Here is a 19,334-nt window from a genome sequence, read left to right on the forward strand (position 1 = left end):
CATTAACTACATCTTAAAGTTACTCATGAGGGAAAATGCACGACTGCTGCCCGATGCTTACATGTACAATTTGACTGAAGCCCGTTAACACAAATCTTGAACAGTTGTACCACAAAATGCTGCATTCAGTTTTATAGGGATATCGTAACAAACATGTCTGTATTTCTGAGTGTGTGAAGCTGGATTTTCTACAGACGTTGCATGTTTTGTTGTTTGTACTGATTCATTATTACTCGATAATAAGTGAAATTGACCCTTGAACAATACCGTATTGTAATGTTGTACCTGTGTGTTATGTGGTGATCCAACATGTTGGTAGAATATTGTAAGTAGGTTATTTCAGTATGATGCAAATTTCCACATAATATTCCAGTTTGTCTCAGGGTCAATCTGAATTAAGTCAACCAATGAAGTGGATTCTTCTTGAATGAATTATGAGTGAATGCTGTAACTGCCTGCCAGTGAGTAAATATCTCTCTTGTGGTTTGAATGAATGACAGTGAATTGTTCCAATGCTGGTTAACGCTTTTACCTATGACCATGTAAGTGATGTGGGTTGATTTCTAAGCTTGTCCCTGATGTATGTGCACTAAACCTTTTATTTGTCTGTTGTTGAAATTGTGGGAAAAAAGAAGAATATTTGGGAGGTTTTAAGTTAAAATCATGGTCTTCTTGATTAAGGAACCCTTCCTTAACTTCCTCTTCCTGTAGCTCTAAACATTAAAACGTTTTTTTGTTAACAAACCAACTTTTTTTCCATCTTTTCAAAACATATTTTTATTTAGTAATCGTGTAGAGATCACTGATTTAAATACGAATTGAGTTTTAACTTTTATTTTAGATTCTCACATCGTTGTTAATGATCTTGTTTTGAGTCACCTTGTCGTTTTAAAAACTGTATGTCCACACGTTTGTTTTGTCCACTTTGACCTCCTGTCCTTAAAATGCACACGACGCTGAAGTGGTTTAATTATAGTCTTGGAATATTTCTCTAGTAAAAGGCATGGTTTAGGGTTTTTAAATATGGTTATGCCTGGGACTGCAGATAACGTGTGTGTGTAGAAGTGGTTTAATAAAGCCTTGTTCCATTACTACAACTGAACTCCTTTTATTGCGTCTGCACAGTTTGAAGTGAAATCTTACAATACTGCTAACAAATCATTACGGGCCTGTTTGGTATTACTCATTTCTATAAGTAAATGTGTACCAACCGTTAGCTGTCGCTGATCTAGAAGCTAGCAGCTATGGTGAGAGCTGTGTGGAAGCAATCTAATCTGCTGTGTACTTCGTAGTGAGCGCCAAACATTTCCTAAAATCGGTGAACTTGCTTAAAATTAGAAATGGGATATTATAAAAAAATGACTGTGTACTACTCTTAGACTGCAATTGTATCATATGAATCCATTATTCTAAAATATTCACGTATTTACAAAGCAGAAAGCACTAACCAAACATGTTGCATAGCATTCTGGACACACTAGAAATATAATACATTTATTAGCAGATTAATTCATAATATGTAGAGCCCATGGAAACTTTGAAGTAAATTCAGATAAAAACAGATAATACATTTTCAGTTACAAAATAATATAAATATTAATCTTGAAGAATAGCAAATAGCAAACAAATATCAACAACCCTCCTAAGATTCCCATAAATGCAACATCTTTTTTTGTCTCAATCAGGTAGGTACTGTGCAATAAATGTCAATGCATGTTTTTGTTAATGGTAACCAACTAATCGCACCTTAATCTGGAGGGTTTCAGTGCTTTTTTGTTTAGTGCTGCATAACACAGAAGTAGGACTTTGTGCATGCATTGTCTACAGTGTTCACTTCTCTCACCTTTCAAAATCACCGTGGTATAATCCCATTTGCGCTGCAGTTCATTTTTCTTTTTGATACACTGAAGTGAAGTCAGTCTTTTCGCTCAACTTCCACCATCAAGCCTTTGAGGAAAGTGACAGCTTCACAACAACAGCAGCCATCTTGTTTTGTGTAATGAAAACATCCAGATGTTTTCACATGTTCTCCTGTGTGGCTTTGTCCTCTTTACTCTCTGTGATCTTCGCTGTCTGTCTGACGTTCTCCCTCAGGGGGCGCTGTCCTTTTGGCTCTTTAGACTGAGCAGCTGGTTTGTCCTTCATGGTGTCCAGGGTGAACAGATGCCTACAGATCAACTCTGGTGTGGGTTGAAGCACACTATACAGAGCCTGCAAAGCCCGCACATCCTCCAAAGCATCATGGGCCTTATAGTTCACACCCAGCAGCTCCCTGACCAGGTTCTCCTGTCGGAAACTCTTGAGACCGCGCTCCTTCAGCATCTCCCGGGCCAGAGGCAGAGTGTCCACATAGCCGGAGACCGCGGCCTCAAACTCTGCCCGGAGGTCCAGTTCCTCCAGAGCTCGGGCCAGCACGGGACAGTCGAAGCGGCGGATGTTGTGGCCGACGACGAGAGGATGTCCGAACATCTGGAGGAAAGCTATGAAGGAGACCAGGGCCTCTCGCAGGGTGTTGGTGAAGACAGGCTGGCGATGGAGGTACAGCCTCTGTCTGCGGACGCTGAAGCCGGTCACTTTGGACGCTCCTCGCTGCATTTGACCCCGAGGGATGAGGTACAGGTTGAGGGAGTGACCTCCACTCACTGCAGCCAGCTGGACCATCTCACAACTCTTACCTGGGGGAAACACACAGGAGAGCATCAGGAGAAATGATTACTGGAGATTACATTACATGACATGTCACTTGTTAGACGCTTTTATCCAAAGCGACTTACATACTCAATACTGAGGACAATCCCCACTGGAGCAATTTGGGGTGAAGTGTCTCAGGGACACAACGACATGCTGACTGCAGTGGGGTTTGAACCTGTGACCCCCTGATCCGAACACCTCCACACAACCCACTGCACGGAGATCAGGGGCCGTATTCACAAAGGATCTTAGGGCTAAAAGTAGCTCCTAACTGGCGAATTTAGGAGAAACTCCTAAACATAATGGGCGTGTCAGTCTTAAATTTAGGACTCCTAATTGTATTCACTAAGAGCAATTCACAAAGTGTTTTAGGCCTAAAAGTAGCACCTAAGTCTGGGAGAGCTTAAAAGTCCTCGAGAGGACTCCTCACTAAGACCTATTCACAAAGAATCGGAAAATGGCTGCAAGACGAAATGTTTTGGAGACAATGGAAGACTGTGAATTGATCAAGAGATATAGGCTAAATCGTGAGGGTATCAAACTTGTTGTGGAATTAGTGCGGGATGCAATAAAATCCCCGACTAACAGGAATAACCCGATTAGTCCGGAAATAAAATGTTTGGCAACACTACGATATTTAGCAACAGGGAAAATGCAACTTTGCAATGCCGACGATTTAGGAATATCGCAACCATTAGTCAGCCGTGCCATAAACCAAACCATCAACGCGCTCTCTAGACCACATATCATCCAACAGTTTATCCGGTTTCCTTTGGACAATCAACAACTACACAGGATCAAAGCCAACTTCATGGCAATTGCAGGTATGCCCGGTGCTATTGACGGGACGCATATAAAAATAATTGCGCCATCAAAGGATGAGGACGTGTTCGTCATGAGAAAGAAAGTACATTCCATCAACACGCAGATTGTTTTCATTCATCATGATAGGGGGACTTGAACGGCGATAGGGGCTGTTATTGAAAGTGTTTAAGTGCTGGAAATATGCTCATTGGATAATAGTTTGCAGGGTGCTTTTAATTGCCCCCTTGATTTAATGCAATTTACGTATTTTTATTGTTTGCCCTCTCTCTTTAACGTGCATATACAACGTCATTATCGTGGTCTGCACAAACTTGTCATCATGCGTGTATTCTGCTAACTGCACTGTCCATAACTATTTGATAGGAATACATTTCTAGCCTAGGCTATTTCCTTTTTTTTCGGTGATTTAGTGGGCTCGTTTGTGGGATGTTGCGGATTAGTTTCACCGAGACCGCCTGCTCTGAACAACCAATCACCGTACTGACCGCTTCTAAACTCATGCACGAGAATCGACGTAATCCATAGCAACGGCGCGTCACTCTTAGTTCACTCTTAGTGATTTATCCTTAGTATGAGTAGGTCTCAGCGGCTTTGTGAATAACTTTTAAGAAAAAACTCCTACGTAAAATGTTTTAGCGCGAGTTAGGAGCACTCCTAGCGGTAAGATAAAATGCTTTGTGAATACGGCCCCAGGCCTACAGGTGGAGCTTTGATGAATTACAGACTGTTAGGTTAGGTAAACTAAAACTGTGTTAATTAGGCAAGGGATATATGGGTAAAATCTTACTATATCTCATGCTAGGCCTTTTTGTGATGATAAATAATCTTGAAAATCAATTTAGAAACAGTCAATCAATAAGATTCAGAAAATAAAACACCTCACCAGTCCATGTACTACATTAAATTGAATGCGCAACATTGTCAAAGGGCTATCCTTGATGATTATTTTCTAGATTCATTGCAAAATGTCAGATTAATGGTGAAGACTGTCAATCCCAGTTTCTCAAAGTTCAGGGTGACGTCTTTAATGTCTGACTTATCCGAAAGCAGGAAAACTCCTTATTTGAAATGACCAAAAACACATTTTCTGCCATTTTGCCATGAATATTACATAAAGGTTTAATTGACTATTAACTAGCTAGCAATTATTAACTAATTGATTATTTGGCTAATCAGTAAGTTGACTAATTGTTGCAGCTCTACATTGCCCAGATGGGCCCTTCACAATGGAGATGTAAAGGTATGAGAAAAGCTCTGATTGAAGCCACATTTTAATCCAATCAAGAAAATGGATCAAACTGAAACCAACTGCAGCCCTAGTGTCAAGTATTAAACTATAACAACATGTATGTAATACTTTTAAACAGACATCATTTATAATATCTCAAGCTAAGATCGAGTAGGCATTATGCAAACTGCCTGTAAACTGATAACTCGTTCATTCAATTTGTAGTGATGAGTCATGACAATAAAACTAAATGAAAGGTTATTATGCAGTAAGTGTCCAGTGTGATTTCTCTACCTCAGAAGTTATCCTGACAAAACATGGCAACTTTAAAGCAGAAGCATACACTTGTATCTGTCTGAAAACAGGTCATAAGTCCATTTAAAGTCTCATGGAGGTATCTTACTCAGTCCAGTTGTCTCCAAGTCGAAGAAAACCAGCCTCTGTTGTTGAGACTTTTCTGCTCCGTCTGAGCTCTGCATCCCGACACATCCGGTTCAACAATAAGACAGCCACACAGTTTGGTGAAATAAAAAAAACACTAGACTCTATCAGTTAGTATTTATCTACATATACCAGCGTCAGTGCAAACTCGCCTGAAGATTTTCCCTCCATGTTTTTAAACAGCAGAAACTTTCATAATAAAAGCATCGTTCGAGTTTAATTTAAATAAAAGAAACTGAAACAAATGAGTTGCAGTCTAGGCTCTAAAAATACACACAGACTAAATTGTGTAGTTTGTGGTGTATGTTTGTAGCAAATTCAAATCGTATGTTTCAGAAAGAAAGCTTGAAAATCAGCTTTCCAAAATAGTCATCTGGAAACATTTCTTCTTCTGTGAAAAAAGAACAGAACACAAGCGTCTCAGGCGGAGTGCTGGCCCCTACAGGATGTTAATGGCAGCTCAAAAACAAATACTTAGAGTATAGCATTGTATACAGAGGTGGAAATGTTTTACCTTTGTCTAAGTAAAAGTAGATGTACCAGAGTGTAGGAATACTTTGTTACAAGTACAATTTCTGCATTCAAAATGCCACTCAAGTAAAAGTACAAAATGACCAGCTTTAAAATATACTTTAAAGTGTTGGGGAATATTTTGCTTAGGTGTTTAACCTTTGACACAGTTCATCATTCTCTCCTTCCTCTGTCTCCTTTCCCATGGCATAGGTCTTCGGCCTTGGGGAGTGCTATCTCCTTTAGGGAGGAACTGCTCTGGCTTTTTTTTGTTGCCAATTCAGGACCGAGCACAAGCTGACCTGAGATAATTTAATGTTTAGCAACATCCGGAAATCCTTCTTATCAGGTGCGTAGGTCCCACTGGCATACATTCTTTGGCCATGGACGGCAGTTTTAGTTAGATTTAGTGTCCACACTGGTCTTGCTAATGGACACTATTGATTATACACTCTGAACTAGTTAAAACCGATTCTAAAATACAAGTATCTCAAAATTGTTCTTATTGCTTGAGTAAATCTACTTAGTTACTGAACACCACTGAGTGTATATCTCTAACAATGATGTTGTTGGTGGATATAATGCCACTGAATATAGTGGTTTACAAGTTCATTACTACAGGTAGAGAAGAAAATGAATATAATGATATATGATGTTTGAAAAACAAAGCATGCCATGCCTTTAAGGAGTAGACATTTCTCCCTGAATGATGGCTAGAAATGAGTTGAAGAAATTGTATAGAAGAGTCAAATTAAAGTTTAATGGTACTTATTCTTCGATTTAAAGGAAATACAAAAACAAACACTTTTGAGCATGACACAGAACATCAAAAAGTATGAGCATTATTTAACATGGAGTTTGAGGTGTCACAAGCATTATGTCAGAAATCACACGTTTTTTTTATGTTGATCTGTACAACCACCTGTGGGTACATGATGAGAACACAACACATATTAACTTCAGTATTTTAATGTTGTTCTGTAGCTTATTTTAAAGCTTAGATCCAGTCGGTGCACTCACTGATGTCCTTATTGTAGGGTTTCCAATAATTCCAAAACAGCTCTTCCAGCTGTTTGGAATCCTCCACTGCATTATGGGCAATGTAATTCCTTTCCAGGAAGTAGCGGACCAGGCATGGCTGCTTAAAACAATCCAGGTGCGGATGGAGCTTCTTGCTCAGCGGTAAGGTATCCATAAACCCAGACACCACCTGTTTGAACTGCTCAAAGAGATAGAACTTCCTCAGCACTCTCATGAGCACAATTTGATCAAATCTCCATGCGTTGTGGGCCGCCAGCAGCACGGGGCCGGGGAAGCTGCCAAGGTAGTCGATGAAAGATTGTAGAGAAGAGTAAAGTGGATCAGTTCTCACAGGCTCTCCGTTGAGGAACAGTTGGCCATCACTGACGGTGAAGCCGTTCACTTTTGTAGCTCCGTATTCGATGGGGATGCCGGGGAGGATGTAGCGGTTGAAGATGGTAAGATGTTCACAGCTGGCCGCCAACTGGACGATGTGACACGATTTAGTGCCTGCATGCAAAGAAGGAATTCATGTAATACAAAATATAAAAATATATAGTCAAAATGATATAGTGGTCATCTTTTGTTCATCAAACGGCTTAATGTTTCACACTAGAAGAAGCGGCTCAAAGCCAAAGGGACTTCAACTACATTCTTCCAGAATACTTTGATATTCTGTAAAGGACAGACCAACTTAACGAACAAGTTGAGATACAATCTTTTCAACAACAAAGACTAGTTAACGACCCTCACAAACCCCCGGGACAAAGATAAGAAGCAGACCCTAGGAGAGAGTTTAAAACAAACAGGATGGGGGCTGCTGGAGGTGTTACATCCCCCTCCCTCCTAATCTGTGCTCCTTTCTCCCTTTCCACTTCTGAATCAGGATACCTTTATTAGTCCCACAGAGGGGAAATTGATTGAGTTACAGCAGGAAAGAGCCACAGACAGCTTAGTGTTGCATATCTTACATGCGTTAAAAAAGTATTAAGTTATAATATAATAAACAATATGCTAAAAAAAAAGATAAAAACAAAAAAAAGTTACATCATTTTCAAAAATACAGATAAAAACAAATCAAGTCTACAAATCAAATCCTGTAGCAGTTCTTAGGATTTAGCAGCCTGGTATATATTACAGTTATTAAAGATGGCATATATATATAAAGTATATATTGCAAATAATTTGACGGTATTTAACAGCAGCAAGTTACACAATTTACAAAACACAAGATACATACCTTGAAGAAGATCTCCTTAAAATAATTAAAAGCAATCAAGAGAAATAAAAAAGACAATTTAAGCCATTTTGACATTCCATCTACACACCTAATTGCAGTAGACTAATTATGAACCTTTGAGCTCAATCAAATAATAAATATATCAATAAATATTGTTAACAAAGTGATCAATGGCATACTGTTGCCCCTCAGGCAACAAACTACCTTTTTGGTCCTCACACAGACTCTTTAATTTTTTTTTAAAATACATTAGTTAGAATATTATAATACCAGACATGTCTGTGTTCACTTGAATGAGGGGTTAGAGGCAGTCATTTCAAGAAGCAAAACCAAAGAGTCCTTGGGACAAAAAGCCACTGTCTCGCTTCACAAATATCACTTTTCCACACAATTTAAATGTATCTGGCTTTATATAAAAATATATGTATGTGCTTGGATATGTAAAGAAGTACATTTGATTGATGAATACATATTACTTATATATAATCATTTATATACTAAAACAGTGTTTTTTTTCCGTTGTTGTAAATTTAGGGTCACCATTCTCTCTGACACAGAGGACTGTGAGCTTCAGAGTCAGGAAGAGTCAAGTAAAGTGTGTGTGTGTGTGTGTGTGTGTGTGTGTGTGTGTGTGTGTGTGTGTGTGTGTGTGTGTGTGTGTGTGTGTGTGTGTGTGTGTGTGTGTGTGTGTGTGTGTGTGTGTGTGTGTGTGTGTGTGTGTGTGTGTGTGTGTGTGTGTGTAAAGATCTACGCTGCAATCAGGATTGAACCCAATGATCCCCCTGCACCTCACAGTAGGTAGTACATTAAAGCAGCTTTCAGACACAGAGACCCCCTCCCACCTAAAACCAACCTGCAGTGTTCTTTAGCTTTAAAGTCCACAGCTGATTTGAATTGTCTTTTTTATCTGGAGCGGTGCAATTTACATCTTATAGAAAAAAAACATAGGATGTTCTCTTCTAAATTCTTTAAAGGTGCTGGGTATATACTGAGAATCAAAAGTCAAATGATATGTCCAGAACACTGACCATGATCCTATTTAAAAAGTAGTAAGGCAGTGCTCAGATCACTTCATCTTCGTGAGGTAAATGATGAGGAATCTGAAGAAGATAAGGATTAAAATGTTGCCTGAAAGGTTGTTCTTGAACTAGAAAAACCACAGTATAAAGGTATATGTGGTGTGGTAGCTTTTCTGGAGCGTAAAGGGACTTCAATGCTCAGAAGAAATGAAAATGTGCAATTTAACGACAACTAGGCAAACACTTTCTGATCATGAAGATCATACAGAATCGTCTAGAACAGCAAATAAACATTTGGGCCAAAACAAAACTTCACAGCTGATCAAGCTCCATCCACTGATGGTAGTGTGAGTCCAAATAGCTATGAAATAATCCTAGAAATATTTTCAATGCTTAATTTAAAACTGGTCCTTCTTCAGTGTTTATGACATACTTCCTTTTTAGTCATAAAACACTTACAGCTGCACGTTTTTATCCTATTATAATACTTTCTAACAGAACTGAAGCAGGGTGGATGACATGTTTACAGAGGTGCAGAACACCACCATCACTCACTGCTTTGTACACCTGCCGGTTGAACCACCTTAGGACTGAGCATGTCTGATATATGAACCAGCAGTCTTTCTCAGTTAGTAAATATCCAGACCTGGTTAAAATACATAGATAGAAAAGTTAAGGGTATATAGTGCAACACTGAGATGCCTGTGCATGTTTGATTTTGAGCAGTAAGACCGGAGAGGGGCCTTCAATCTCAACCGGGGATACATTTAGTTAGCTTTACCAACATCTCCTTTAAGAGCGTCCATACAACTCAAAACATTTTTTAGATGTATGGACGATGATTAAGGTGTGTGTGTGTGTGTGTGTGTGTGTGTGTGTGTGTGTGTGTGTGTGTGTGTGTGTGTGTGTGTGTGTGTGTGTGTGTGTGTGTGTGTGTGTGTGTGTGTGCTTTTGTTTATAACCATCCAGTCAGACAGAGATACGCCCAAAAACACATTCAAACGTGTATACCAACTACACACAGCCACACACACACACACACACACACACACACACACACACACACACACACACACACACACACACACACACACACACACACGACGATGGTACCCTGCCAAGCCATCTGCATGAATTAAAAGAAAAAGTCATTTGAACATACATTCACATGCAGTGGACAAAGCATTAAAAGATAGTACCGTAGTCAAAACGCGTATAGCTTTCAAGATGTATGTTAGCTAATTCATAGTAGTAAAGTTAGGCGACTGATAAAGTCGGAAGTGTATAAAAAAAAGAGAGAAAAGATGCCAGAACTCACCGTGGACGCTGAAATAACACCTCCACTTAAACTTAAATCAACAAGGAATAAATGCTTTTTTGTTATTTTTTTCAGTTTCCTCGTGTACTGACAGACCAGCCTGTTGTGTCTTGTCCACCACAGCTGCAAAACTAAGCGAGTTTCCCTTGAATGGGGAAAGTTCCCCGCAGTTCGGTTTTAGTTTCAATACAGATCTAGTGTTTAGACCCGACTTTGCCCAGAGTTCAGGCTGCTGCTGTGGAAAACATAATGTTGAACTGTCCTGCTCTGCTCCCATACCGTAAGTGAGGGATACTGGGGACTACCCTCTGAAAATTGGGGGTGTTGACAGATCTGCTGATTAAGTGGTCGTGACACCTACAAATCCTGCCTCCATGAAATGTACCTGTACTACATGTATGATTGGCTTTAGTTTGTTTGGATGCAAGTAAGTGTTTCTAAGAAATGTATTACCAGATATCCGAAACCAGACATCATGCCGAACTTTTGAACAATACTCACGCTTTACGTCTCTGTTTTAAAAAGTTTGCATGCAACATGTCACAATAGGAAGCCCTGTGGTTTTGACCATGGTTTTGACACCTTGAGGAATGTTAACAAAAGAATCAAAGTTAGCGTGTGAATTTACTCCATGTGGAACTAAAGTCTGATTTAAGGGTTGATTATATTTCACATCATTAATCCAAATATGTATAGTAACTAAAGGTACTAAATAAATGTAGTGGAGTAAAAGTACACTTTTAACTGATAGGTCTTGAATTATTGTCCATTTGCAATAAGGCTTCTAGCATTCCACTGCAGAAAGAGAAAAAACATGAATCTACTCACTAATCTTTGAATCATCATTATTGGGGGCTAGCATATCATGTATCATTTCAACAGTTATATCCTTTATCCCCAAAAATGCACCTGCTGCTTCCACTATTGTTTTCAGTCTTGACCTACTTATTAACAATCAATGCATCCTCTCCTATCACACACTTATGTGAACATTTTTTGAAGCTTTCCTTTGCCTGTGGAAGTTTGGGGAAATATTTTGAACAGAATATACTTGCTGCTACTTGCGATTTCTATGTTTAATGATTCCTTTCTGTTGCTTCAGCATATGAGACTTTATTTTGCACTTTGTTTCTCTGCACCTCCTTGGCCTTATTCTGCACTTTGCAGCCCTGATACGCAGCACTATGTTCCCCACAGTTACAACATTTCACCTTAGCACCTGCAGTACAACTACCATATTCATGTTCCCCCGCACATTTTGGACACATGGGCTTTGTTGCTTTGCACTTGTCTGCCACATGCCCAAACCTTTGGCATTTAAAGCACCACAGAGGTTTAGGGATGAATTCTCTTACTGGAAAGCTCATGCAACCTATCATTATCTTCTGTTGAATTGTTTCTTCAAACTGAAGAAGAACATACAAACTATCCACTAGCTTACCCTGATACCTAGTAGGAAGACGCTTAACTATAGTCATGTTTCCCCCTTTCATTTCTTGAGATCTTCTATTCTGATTTCTAGCGGAACTCCACTGATAACTCCAAGTATTTCCGATTTGCTCCAGAAACATGGCATTTAATTTGAACTTCATTCAAGGTCTTCATTTTCAGTAACTTTTCCTGTTGTTTTGCATTTATCATTTCTACTAACATCCGTCCTTTGCTCAGAAATCTTGCTTGCTTTATCAATCCAATTTCTTTGTGAATCGCTTTATCTGCGGATTGCTCACCAAACTGTCAGGGTGTGTGGAAAATGGGATCAAAGTGCAGTTTAAAAAAGGACTAAAAAAGGTAAGGTAAGAAAAAGCGAGCTTTATTAACAAAAGCCGAAGACAGGAAAAACCAAGAACCTAATCACCAGAAACAAAACCGGGGAGCACGACGGACACCCCGGGGCAAAGCAGAATCCATGGAGGGGATCTCAGGCGGACGGCCCGGGGGCAAGGCAGAGTCCATGGAGGGGGTCTCGGGCGGACGGCCCGGGGGCAAGGCAGAGTCCATGGAGGGGGTCTTGTGCTGACGGCCCGGGGGAAAGGCAGAGTTCGAGGAATCAGGGGGCCGGGCTCGAGGGCGAGGACCACGGCTTGGGAACTCAGGAGGCCGGGCTTGAGGGTAAAGGCCGCAGCACTCAGGGGGCCGGGCTCGAGGGTGAAGACCGCACAGCTCCGGAGGCCGGGCAGGACCCGGTGTCGGCCGGACAGGAACCGGAGCCCGTGGGACAGGCGTAGACGGGATCCTGGACATGACCTGGGCTGGTGTCAATGGGACCCCGGATGGAGCAAGGGCTGGTGTCGATTGGACCACCAACGCAACAGGGCAAGGAGTAGGCAGGACCCCCGGCGGAAGAGGACAAGGAGTTGGCAGGACCCCTGGCGAGACAGGTGACGGCGGGGCCTCCAACGGAACAGGACATGGGGTTGACAGGACTCCCGGGCAGAAGAGTAGTCGGCGGGACCCCCAACGGGACAGGACACAGGGTTGGCAGGACCCCCGGCAGGAGAGTAGTCGGCAGGACCCCCAACGGCACAGGACATGGGTTGGCAGGACCCCCGGCAGAAGAGTAGTCGGCGGGGCCTCCAACGGCACAGGACATGGGTTGGCAGGACCCCCGGCAGAAGAGTAGTCGGCGGGGCATCCAACGGCACAGGACATAGGGTTGGCAGGACCCCCGGCAGAAGAGTAGTCGGCGGGACCCCCAACGGGACAGGACATGGAGTTGGCAGGACCCCCAGCGGAACTTCCGACGGCACTTGAGTAGGGACTAGAGAAGGGACTTGAGATGGAACTCGAGAGGGGACTCGAGAGAGGGCTTGAGAGGGAACTCGAGAGGTGACTCGAAAGGAGACTCGAGAGGGAACTCGAGAGGTGACTTGAGAGGGGACTCGAGAGGGGACTCGAGAGGGAACTTGAGAGGAGACTCGAGAAGGGACTGGAGATGTGACTCGAGAAGGGACTCGAGAAGAGACTCGAGAGGGGACTCGAGAGGAGACTCGAGAGGAGACTTGAGAGGGAACTGGAGAGGTGACTTGAGACGGTCGGTACGCCGACAGGACACGGGGAGCTGGAGTCGGACGGTACACCGACAGGACTCGGGGAGCTGGCATCGGCTGGAGAGCCAACAGGAGACGAGCTGCTGGAGTCGGCCGGTATGCCGATAGGACTCGGGGAGTTGGCGTCGGCCGGAGAGCCAACAGGAGATGAGGTGCTGGAGTCGGCCGGTACGCCGACAGGACACGGGGGGCTGGCGTCGGCCGGAGAGCCAGTACTGGAGCCGAAACCATGGCTGCTGGGGCCGGTTCTGGAGCCGGAACCATGGCTGTTGGGCACGGAACAGAAGCCTGGATCATGGCTGTGTGGGCCAGTTCTGGAGCCGGAAACATGGCTGTGTGGGCCGGTTCTGGAACAGGGACCATGGCTGCTGGGGCCGGCACTGGAGCCGGAACCATGGCTGCTGGGGCCACGAATGGAATCCTGGCCTTGCGTCTCCTAGAGACCTTTTGGAGGCTCCATGGACCTCCTAAGGCAAGGCGGGATCACAAGAAGGGGTTTGAGGCTTGAGGCTGGCACTCAATAAGACTGAGTAATGTGCATCCAACAGGCATGCAAACTGTCTGTAATACAATTAAAGAACATTTTTGTTAAACCCTATTTGCATTCTTTTAATCAATATATTATAGGGGTGTAACGGTATACGTACCGGTACCGAAATTATTCGGTACGGGCCCTTCGGTTCGGTACACATGTGTACCGAAGTATACCGAACTAATATAACGTTAAACGTAACAAATTGAGAACATGAACAACTTCTTGGAAGTAATCTCAGGTGCTGCGTCGCAGCATTCAGAGTAATTTGCTCACATTGGGTTCAACTCGTCATAGAGTGACCACTGACCCATCCCTCTGACCAGCTCTCATAGTATGCCTCTCGTCCAATTAAATGACTTGGGGTCAGTGTATGTTTTGGTCATTGGATTTTCTTTTCACAAATGGATATTCAAAAACAAAAAACGACTGGATATTTGATCTTCGTTTTCAAATTGAAAAACCAAAATTGAAATACAAGGCCTTTTTCTTTATCATGGTCAAAAATGGATTTATTCAACTTAAAAAACGGGATGATTTTCATTTTCTACTTCTCAAACAAAAAATAAAATCACTAGAAAACAGAAACAAAAAAAAAACGTTTTTTCATATTCTGCTACCGGAAGTTGTCTTTCAAAAATAAGAGCGCAGATGAGGACGGTCAATCCGTGGCCCTTTCTCATTTCGTCAAATCCCCCTCCTTGACTCCTCTGTCCTCCGGTAGTGACCCGGAAATGAATTTCAGCGCGCCATATTGAAGGACATCTCATTTCTCTAAATGCACTTCGAGGACCGAGGATCGAGCGTCGAGGAGGCTCTCTGGAGGAGCTATAACCGAGGATACACCGATGGGTCCTCCACGGTCCTTCGCTGCTCCTTCGCGGATGCATTTCCGGGAACGTTGGGTATAAAATAGGCGTGACACACCGCTGGAATCATTTCAAAACCATGGCGGGAGCCATGCACAAATGTAAGTGTTGACAATGATACGTTGCATTAGTTATTTAAGAAGTGAAATGCGCGATCCAACTCCGCCCGTCTGTATGCAGTTAGAGCCCTCTAACCGCATTCCTTATTGACGTTTCACCTGATATTCTTTATGTTTTTATCCACATTTTAACTACACCCAATCCTGCCACAGCATGCCATGATGTTTAAAAGTGCAAACGTTAATTTTTTTGTGAGAGTGTTAAATCAACCAGAACTTTGTTTAGCATTCAGCACCATCATTTGGTTTGGGCTATGTTGTACACTAGAATCCATCGCTCATTACAGTCTGTAAATCTTCCAACAGTTTTAAGCTACACCTTTTACTTTGTCTTTTCACAGGGACAGAGCAAGACACTCTGACCCTCATCAAAGTGAGGGTCAAGAACGATAACCTTTTTACTGGCCGAAGGCACACTGCCAAGAATGCCTGGGAGTGAGTGATATTTTCCTGGATTGAGAACATAATAGGTCCGTATTTTACGGCCATGCATGAGGCCATCGGTGGGAGGCCATCCATTGACCGAGTGGGTGGTCACTGAAAATGTGTTCTGATATCTGTTCTTCACAGAAAATTCAATTAAAATCCTTTATTTATCCAGGTGAAATCCCATTGAGATCATTAATCTCTTTTTCAAGGGAGACATGCAGAGCCAAGGCCATTGAGTGAGTTAGAGAAAATAAATTATCAATTTTCTTTAGAAAAATAATAAACGGGTCCCACAGACCCGAACACCATACAAGGGTTACATCAAGCATGAAGCCTTCTTTACAATTAGACATACAGAAACACACATGTTTACTGAAGATACAAGGAGATATTTATTTTATACAAAGCTGAATATACATTTTATGATTGTGACCTGACTGAAAAGCCAACGTTCCAAAGTCTTTTTGCAACCCAAGGCATAACTGTCTATATTCATACAGAAAGTCATGGCCACTGATTTCCGCTTTTTAAATCTCCACCTCAAATAATTCTGCGTATAAACCAACCGTGTGTAAAGTATCCAAATGCAATATCAGGGATGTTTTATTATAAATAATATATACATTAACATTGAGGCAAGTTACTGCATGTAGCTCAAAACCTACATAAGTAAAATTGCTAACACATGTCTCTTCTTTCTTTTCAAGTTCAGTCAAAGCATAACAATATTTTATCACTGAACATGACTCAATTTCAACACTAAACGTAACACTTTCTTAAGAGATTGTGTGATGGCCTATTTCACAGACAATTTGTAATAAAGATATGGGTCTGTAAAGTCCTTTGCTCTAAATAAACTTGAGCAAGGTGAAATTGGAAATAAGGCATATCAATGGACGAACAAAAGAGAGTAATGCATCTGGCCAGTAAATGTGAAGAAGGTGAAGAAAACAAACGGGTAACAAAAAAACTGGCCATAAATAAAAAATCCTCTCAACAATAATCGTGGTCGTTCAGCTGGACCGGGTTGTGGTCAGGAGCCGAGATTTGGTCTGCCAGTCTGTCTCTCCGGCCCTGTCCACCTCGCTCCCCCCTCACAGGACGAGGTGGAGACCTCTCTACCCCCTGCTGCTGCTGCTGCTGCTGCTGCTGCTGCTCCTCCTCCTCCTCCTCCTCCTCCTCCTCCTCCTCCTCCTCCTCCTCCTCCTCCTCCTCCTCCTCCTCCAACAGTTCAGTCATGTCTGCAGTAATGCTGAGATTGTGCAGTACACAGCAGGCAGTTACCACAGCAGGGAGAAAGGTGTGGTTCACCTCCAAGGCCTTCGACAGGAGATACCTCCATCGCCCCTTCAGTATCTCAAAAGCGCGCTCAATGATGCTGCGCGCTTTGGCATGGCAGCCGTTGAAGCGGCTCTGTACCCTCCCCTGTAGTGGCTCCCGATACGGGGTTACGACCGTTATGGGGTGTACAATGCATGGATAGCCACAATCTCCCACAATAAAGTACCCTGGTGGAGGGTACAGAGCCTCTTTGTATAAGGTACTGTTTTTTAGGACACGGGTGTCGTGCACTGAGCCCGGAAATCCTACGAATGTTTGTAGGAATTTACCCTTCCCATCGCATACAGCCTGCAGCTGTATGGAAGGAAAGAGCTTCCGATTTATGTAGTCCTGGCCACTGGGTCCGGGTGGGGTCTTTATTCTAATGTGGCACCCATCAATGGCACCCACACATGAACTAAATGCCGGGCTATCGGCCAACTGCTGGAAGCCCTGCCCGACCTCCTCCAGCTCTGGACCAGCAAGCAGCCTGATCACAGACTGCCTGAGAGCAGCGATGTCCTCCACTCCCTGGTGGACGAGTCTGTGGACCGTGGAGAAGGGTACCTGAAAGGCCCGGGACACCAGACGGTATGACAAACCGTGTGCCAGCCAGTACACAGTTATCAATACAGTCATGTGGTGTCCCCAGGCCTGTCTCCTCTCAGGCCCCAGACACCGCATCAAGGCCTCCAGGGAGTCTCGGCTCATCCTGAAGTCCTTCAGCAGGCACCCATCTCCGCAGTACAGCTCCAGCACCGGGACACTGCTGTTCAAACTTTTGTATGAGTGTGGGTGTTGAACCTGCAGGAAGAATAAAATGTACAGGTCAATACCTTTATCCATCAAACTAAACTGCACATACATATTCTGTCATAACAAATTAATCCATTGTTGTATTCCAATGAAAAAAGCCAGTTATTTTTCAACTATTTAAAACAATTGTAATCGAACACTCAAATACCTCAAGATGAAGCAGGACGGCTTTGCGCATTCTCGCTTTCCAGCGCTGGGATCGGCATCTCTCCTGATTCCCGTTGTTGGTCAGAAGTTTTTGCCACTGCCATAAGGCACATGCTACAGCGGGTTTCATGACTCAATTTGTTTCATGTGGTCACTGAATGTTTTTCGCTGTTGAGATTTAAATCACAGGTGTGCCTGGACCTGATATAGCCTGTCAGGTCCCTCATGATTCGTTAATTACTTGGATTAGAAATTCGTTGCAGGTGTTTTGTGAAAGACGTGTGAGTTGATGATTTATCATGTCATTTAGCCTACTAGTTTAAAAAGGTTAACATAGCCTATAGAGAGCCGCAGTGACGCGTCGTAAAACCCGGAAGTAAGTTAGTATTTTTAGCACTTCCGGTTCCTTCCTCAAAAAGTAATGCATTTTTTCCATAGGGTTTTGGAAAATAGCTCGAAATAAGGTCTGTGGTTGACACAAATTTAAGAGGTAATTGACGTTTTGTTCTACGACATTAAATACATCAGCAGTGACCCCACTGGGGATTTTTGAAGAGTTTACGTGTCTGAAAAACGATGGTTGTTACCGAATGGCTGAATAGGACTACAGAAATTGTCGAGGCCGTTGTACGTCATTACGCCGAACACGTAAACACTCCCGCTAAGTTTGTTTTCCCCTGTGTTCTGCTTAAAAGCAAGTACCTGCCTATCTTTAGTATCTGTATATCTATATCTGACCATTAGAATCTGTATTTTTGAAATTGTCGTTTTTAACACCGTAGTTTTACAAATTATAGAATAATTAATTACCAGTGTTTTCCAATTTTACTCGGCAGTTCGTTTCATTGGCTAACGTTAGCTAAAGCTAGCGCTAGTAGTTAGCTGTTGCTTTGCTCCGGGTTGCAGCCACAGGTCTTCTTATGAAACGTGCTTGTTCTATCGTTTCCCGGCCAATGTTTTCCAAAGGAGAGTCTGGATTCGTGCCATGAGGTAAGCTGACGTTACATTTTTGTCCATGTCACGGTGAAATGTAAATAATGGGTAGTGACTGTATCGCCGTTATAGAGATGGCGCTGCTGAAAAGACCGCAACACAAGTAAAGATAATGAATACATCCTATTAAAACCTGTGTGGCTTATATGATCAGTCTTATTAGTACAAGCAGCATAACGTTTCACCATGTAACTAAAGATTGTAGTCAGGGAAATCAGTTTGACATATTGAACTAATAACAAATCACCTCAGGCTGGCAGAGAACTCTGCTCCATAGCTTCTCTTGGATGTAAAATCACATGTACATTTTACATTTATATTCAATTTAATATCCCATCCCTCACATACTTTTGTATATATAATAACTTATATTTTGTTTTTCTTGTTATGCTGCTGCAACACAAACATTTCCCAAATTGGGATCAATACAGTAATATCTTATCTTAATTAATTAAGAAATATAACTTATAATTAGTGTAGCAGCTGACACCTATTTTCAATATGGATTATTCTACCATTTATTTATTTAGTTCAATTTTCATCTATAAAAATGTCAAAATAGTGAAAATGTTCACGAGACTTATCCAAGTGCAAGGTTATATCTTTAGATGTTTTGTTTTAGCCTATGTACTGTAGCCTATGTCTTAATGCTCTTACAGTATATGTGACGGTGTGACTTCCATGAAACTATATTTTATATCTTCCCAACAGACGAGCTGACAGAAAACCTAACACTCTAACAACCACAACTTTGCAAAGGCGAGTAA

General features: G+C 42.3%; 2 protein-coding genes across 3 annotated transcripts in view; both read right to left on the reverse strand.

Annotated features, from left to right (window-relative positions):
• Nucleotides 1-1,478: 1,478 nt before the first annotated feature.
• plex9.2 (PML-like exon 9.2) lies at nucleotides 1,479-5,592 on the reverse strand. Of its 2 annotated transcripts, none has more exons than XM_079680216.1 (2): nucleotides 5,148-5,592; nucleotides 1,479-2,675 (listed from the first exon to the last, which is right to left on the reverse strand). In XM_079680216.1, exons 1-2 carry the CDS (start codon nucleotides 5,221-5,223, stop codon nucleotides 2,020-2,022), a joined length of 732 nt encoding a protein of 243 aa, XP_079536342.1. In that variant the 5' UTR covers nucleotides 5,224-5,592; the 3' UTR covers nucleotides 1,479-2,019. The 2 variants fall into 2 exon arrangements, with proteins under 2 accessions (XP_079536342.1, XP_079536343.1); XM_079680217.1 differs by having other exon boundaries at nucleotides 5,039-5,157.
• An 882-nt stretch (nucleotides 5,593-6,474) lies between these two features.
• The window catches only part of LOC307041860 (DNA polymerase III PolC-type-like), a 40,552-nt gene continuing 27,692 nt past the window's right edge, over nucleotides 6,475-19,334 (reverse strand). The window contains exon 3 of the mRNA XM_079685406.1: nucleotides 6,475-7,225. Within this exon, the coding sequence (XP_079541532.1) occupies nucleotides 6,693-7,225 (533 nt within the window). The 3' untranslated portion in view covers nucleotides 6,475-6,692. The remainder of the gene's footprint in view (nucleotides 7,226-19,334) is intronic.

The sequence above is a fragment of the Notothenia rossii genome (genome assembly GCF_949606895.1).
Source record: "Notothenia rossii genome assembly, chromosome: 5".
Taxonomy (NCBI): domain Eukaryota; kingdom Metazoa; phylum Chordata; class Actinopteri; order Perciformes; family Nototheniidae; genus Notothenia; species Notothenia rossii.

Excerpts from the sequence above, each read along its gene's own strand:
- plex9.2 (XM_079680216.1), bottom strand. The coding sequence starts at position 5,223 with ATGCAGAGCTCAGACGGAGCAGAAAAGTCTCAACAACAGAGGCTGGTT. Across the intron at positions 2,676-5,147 it reads CTTGGAGACAACTGGACTGA|GTAAGAGTTGTGAGATGGTC; the intron begins GTAAGATACCTC and ends TGTTTCCCCCAG.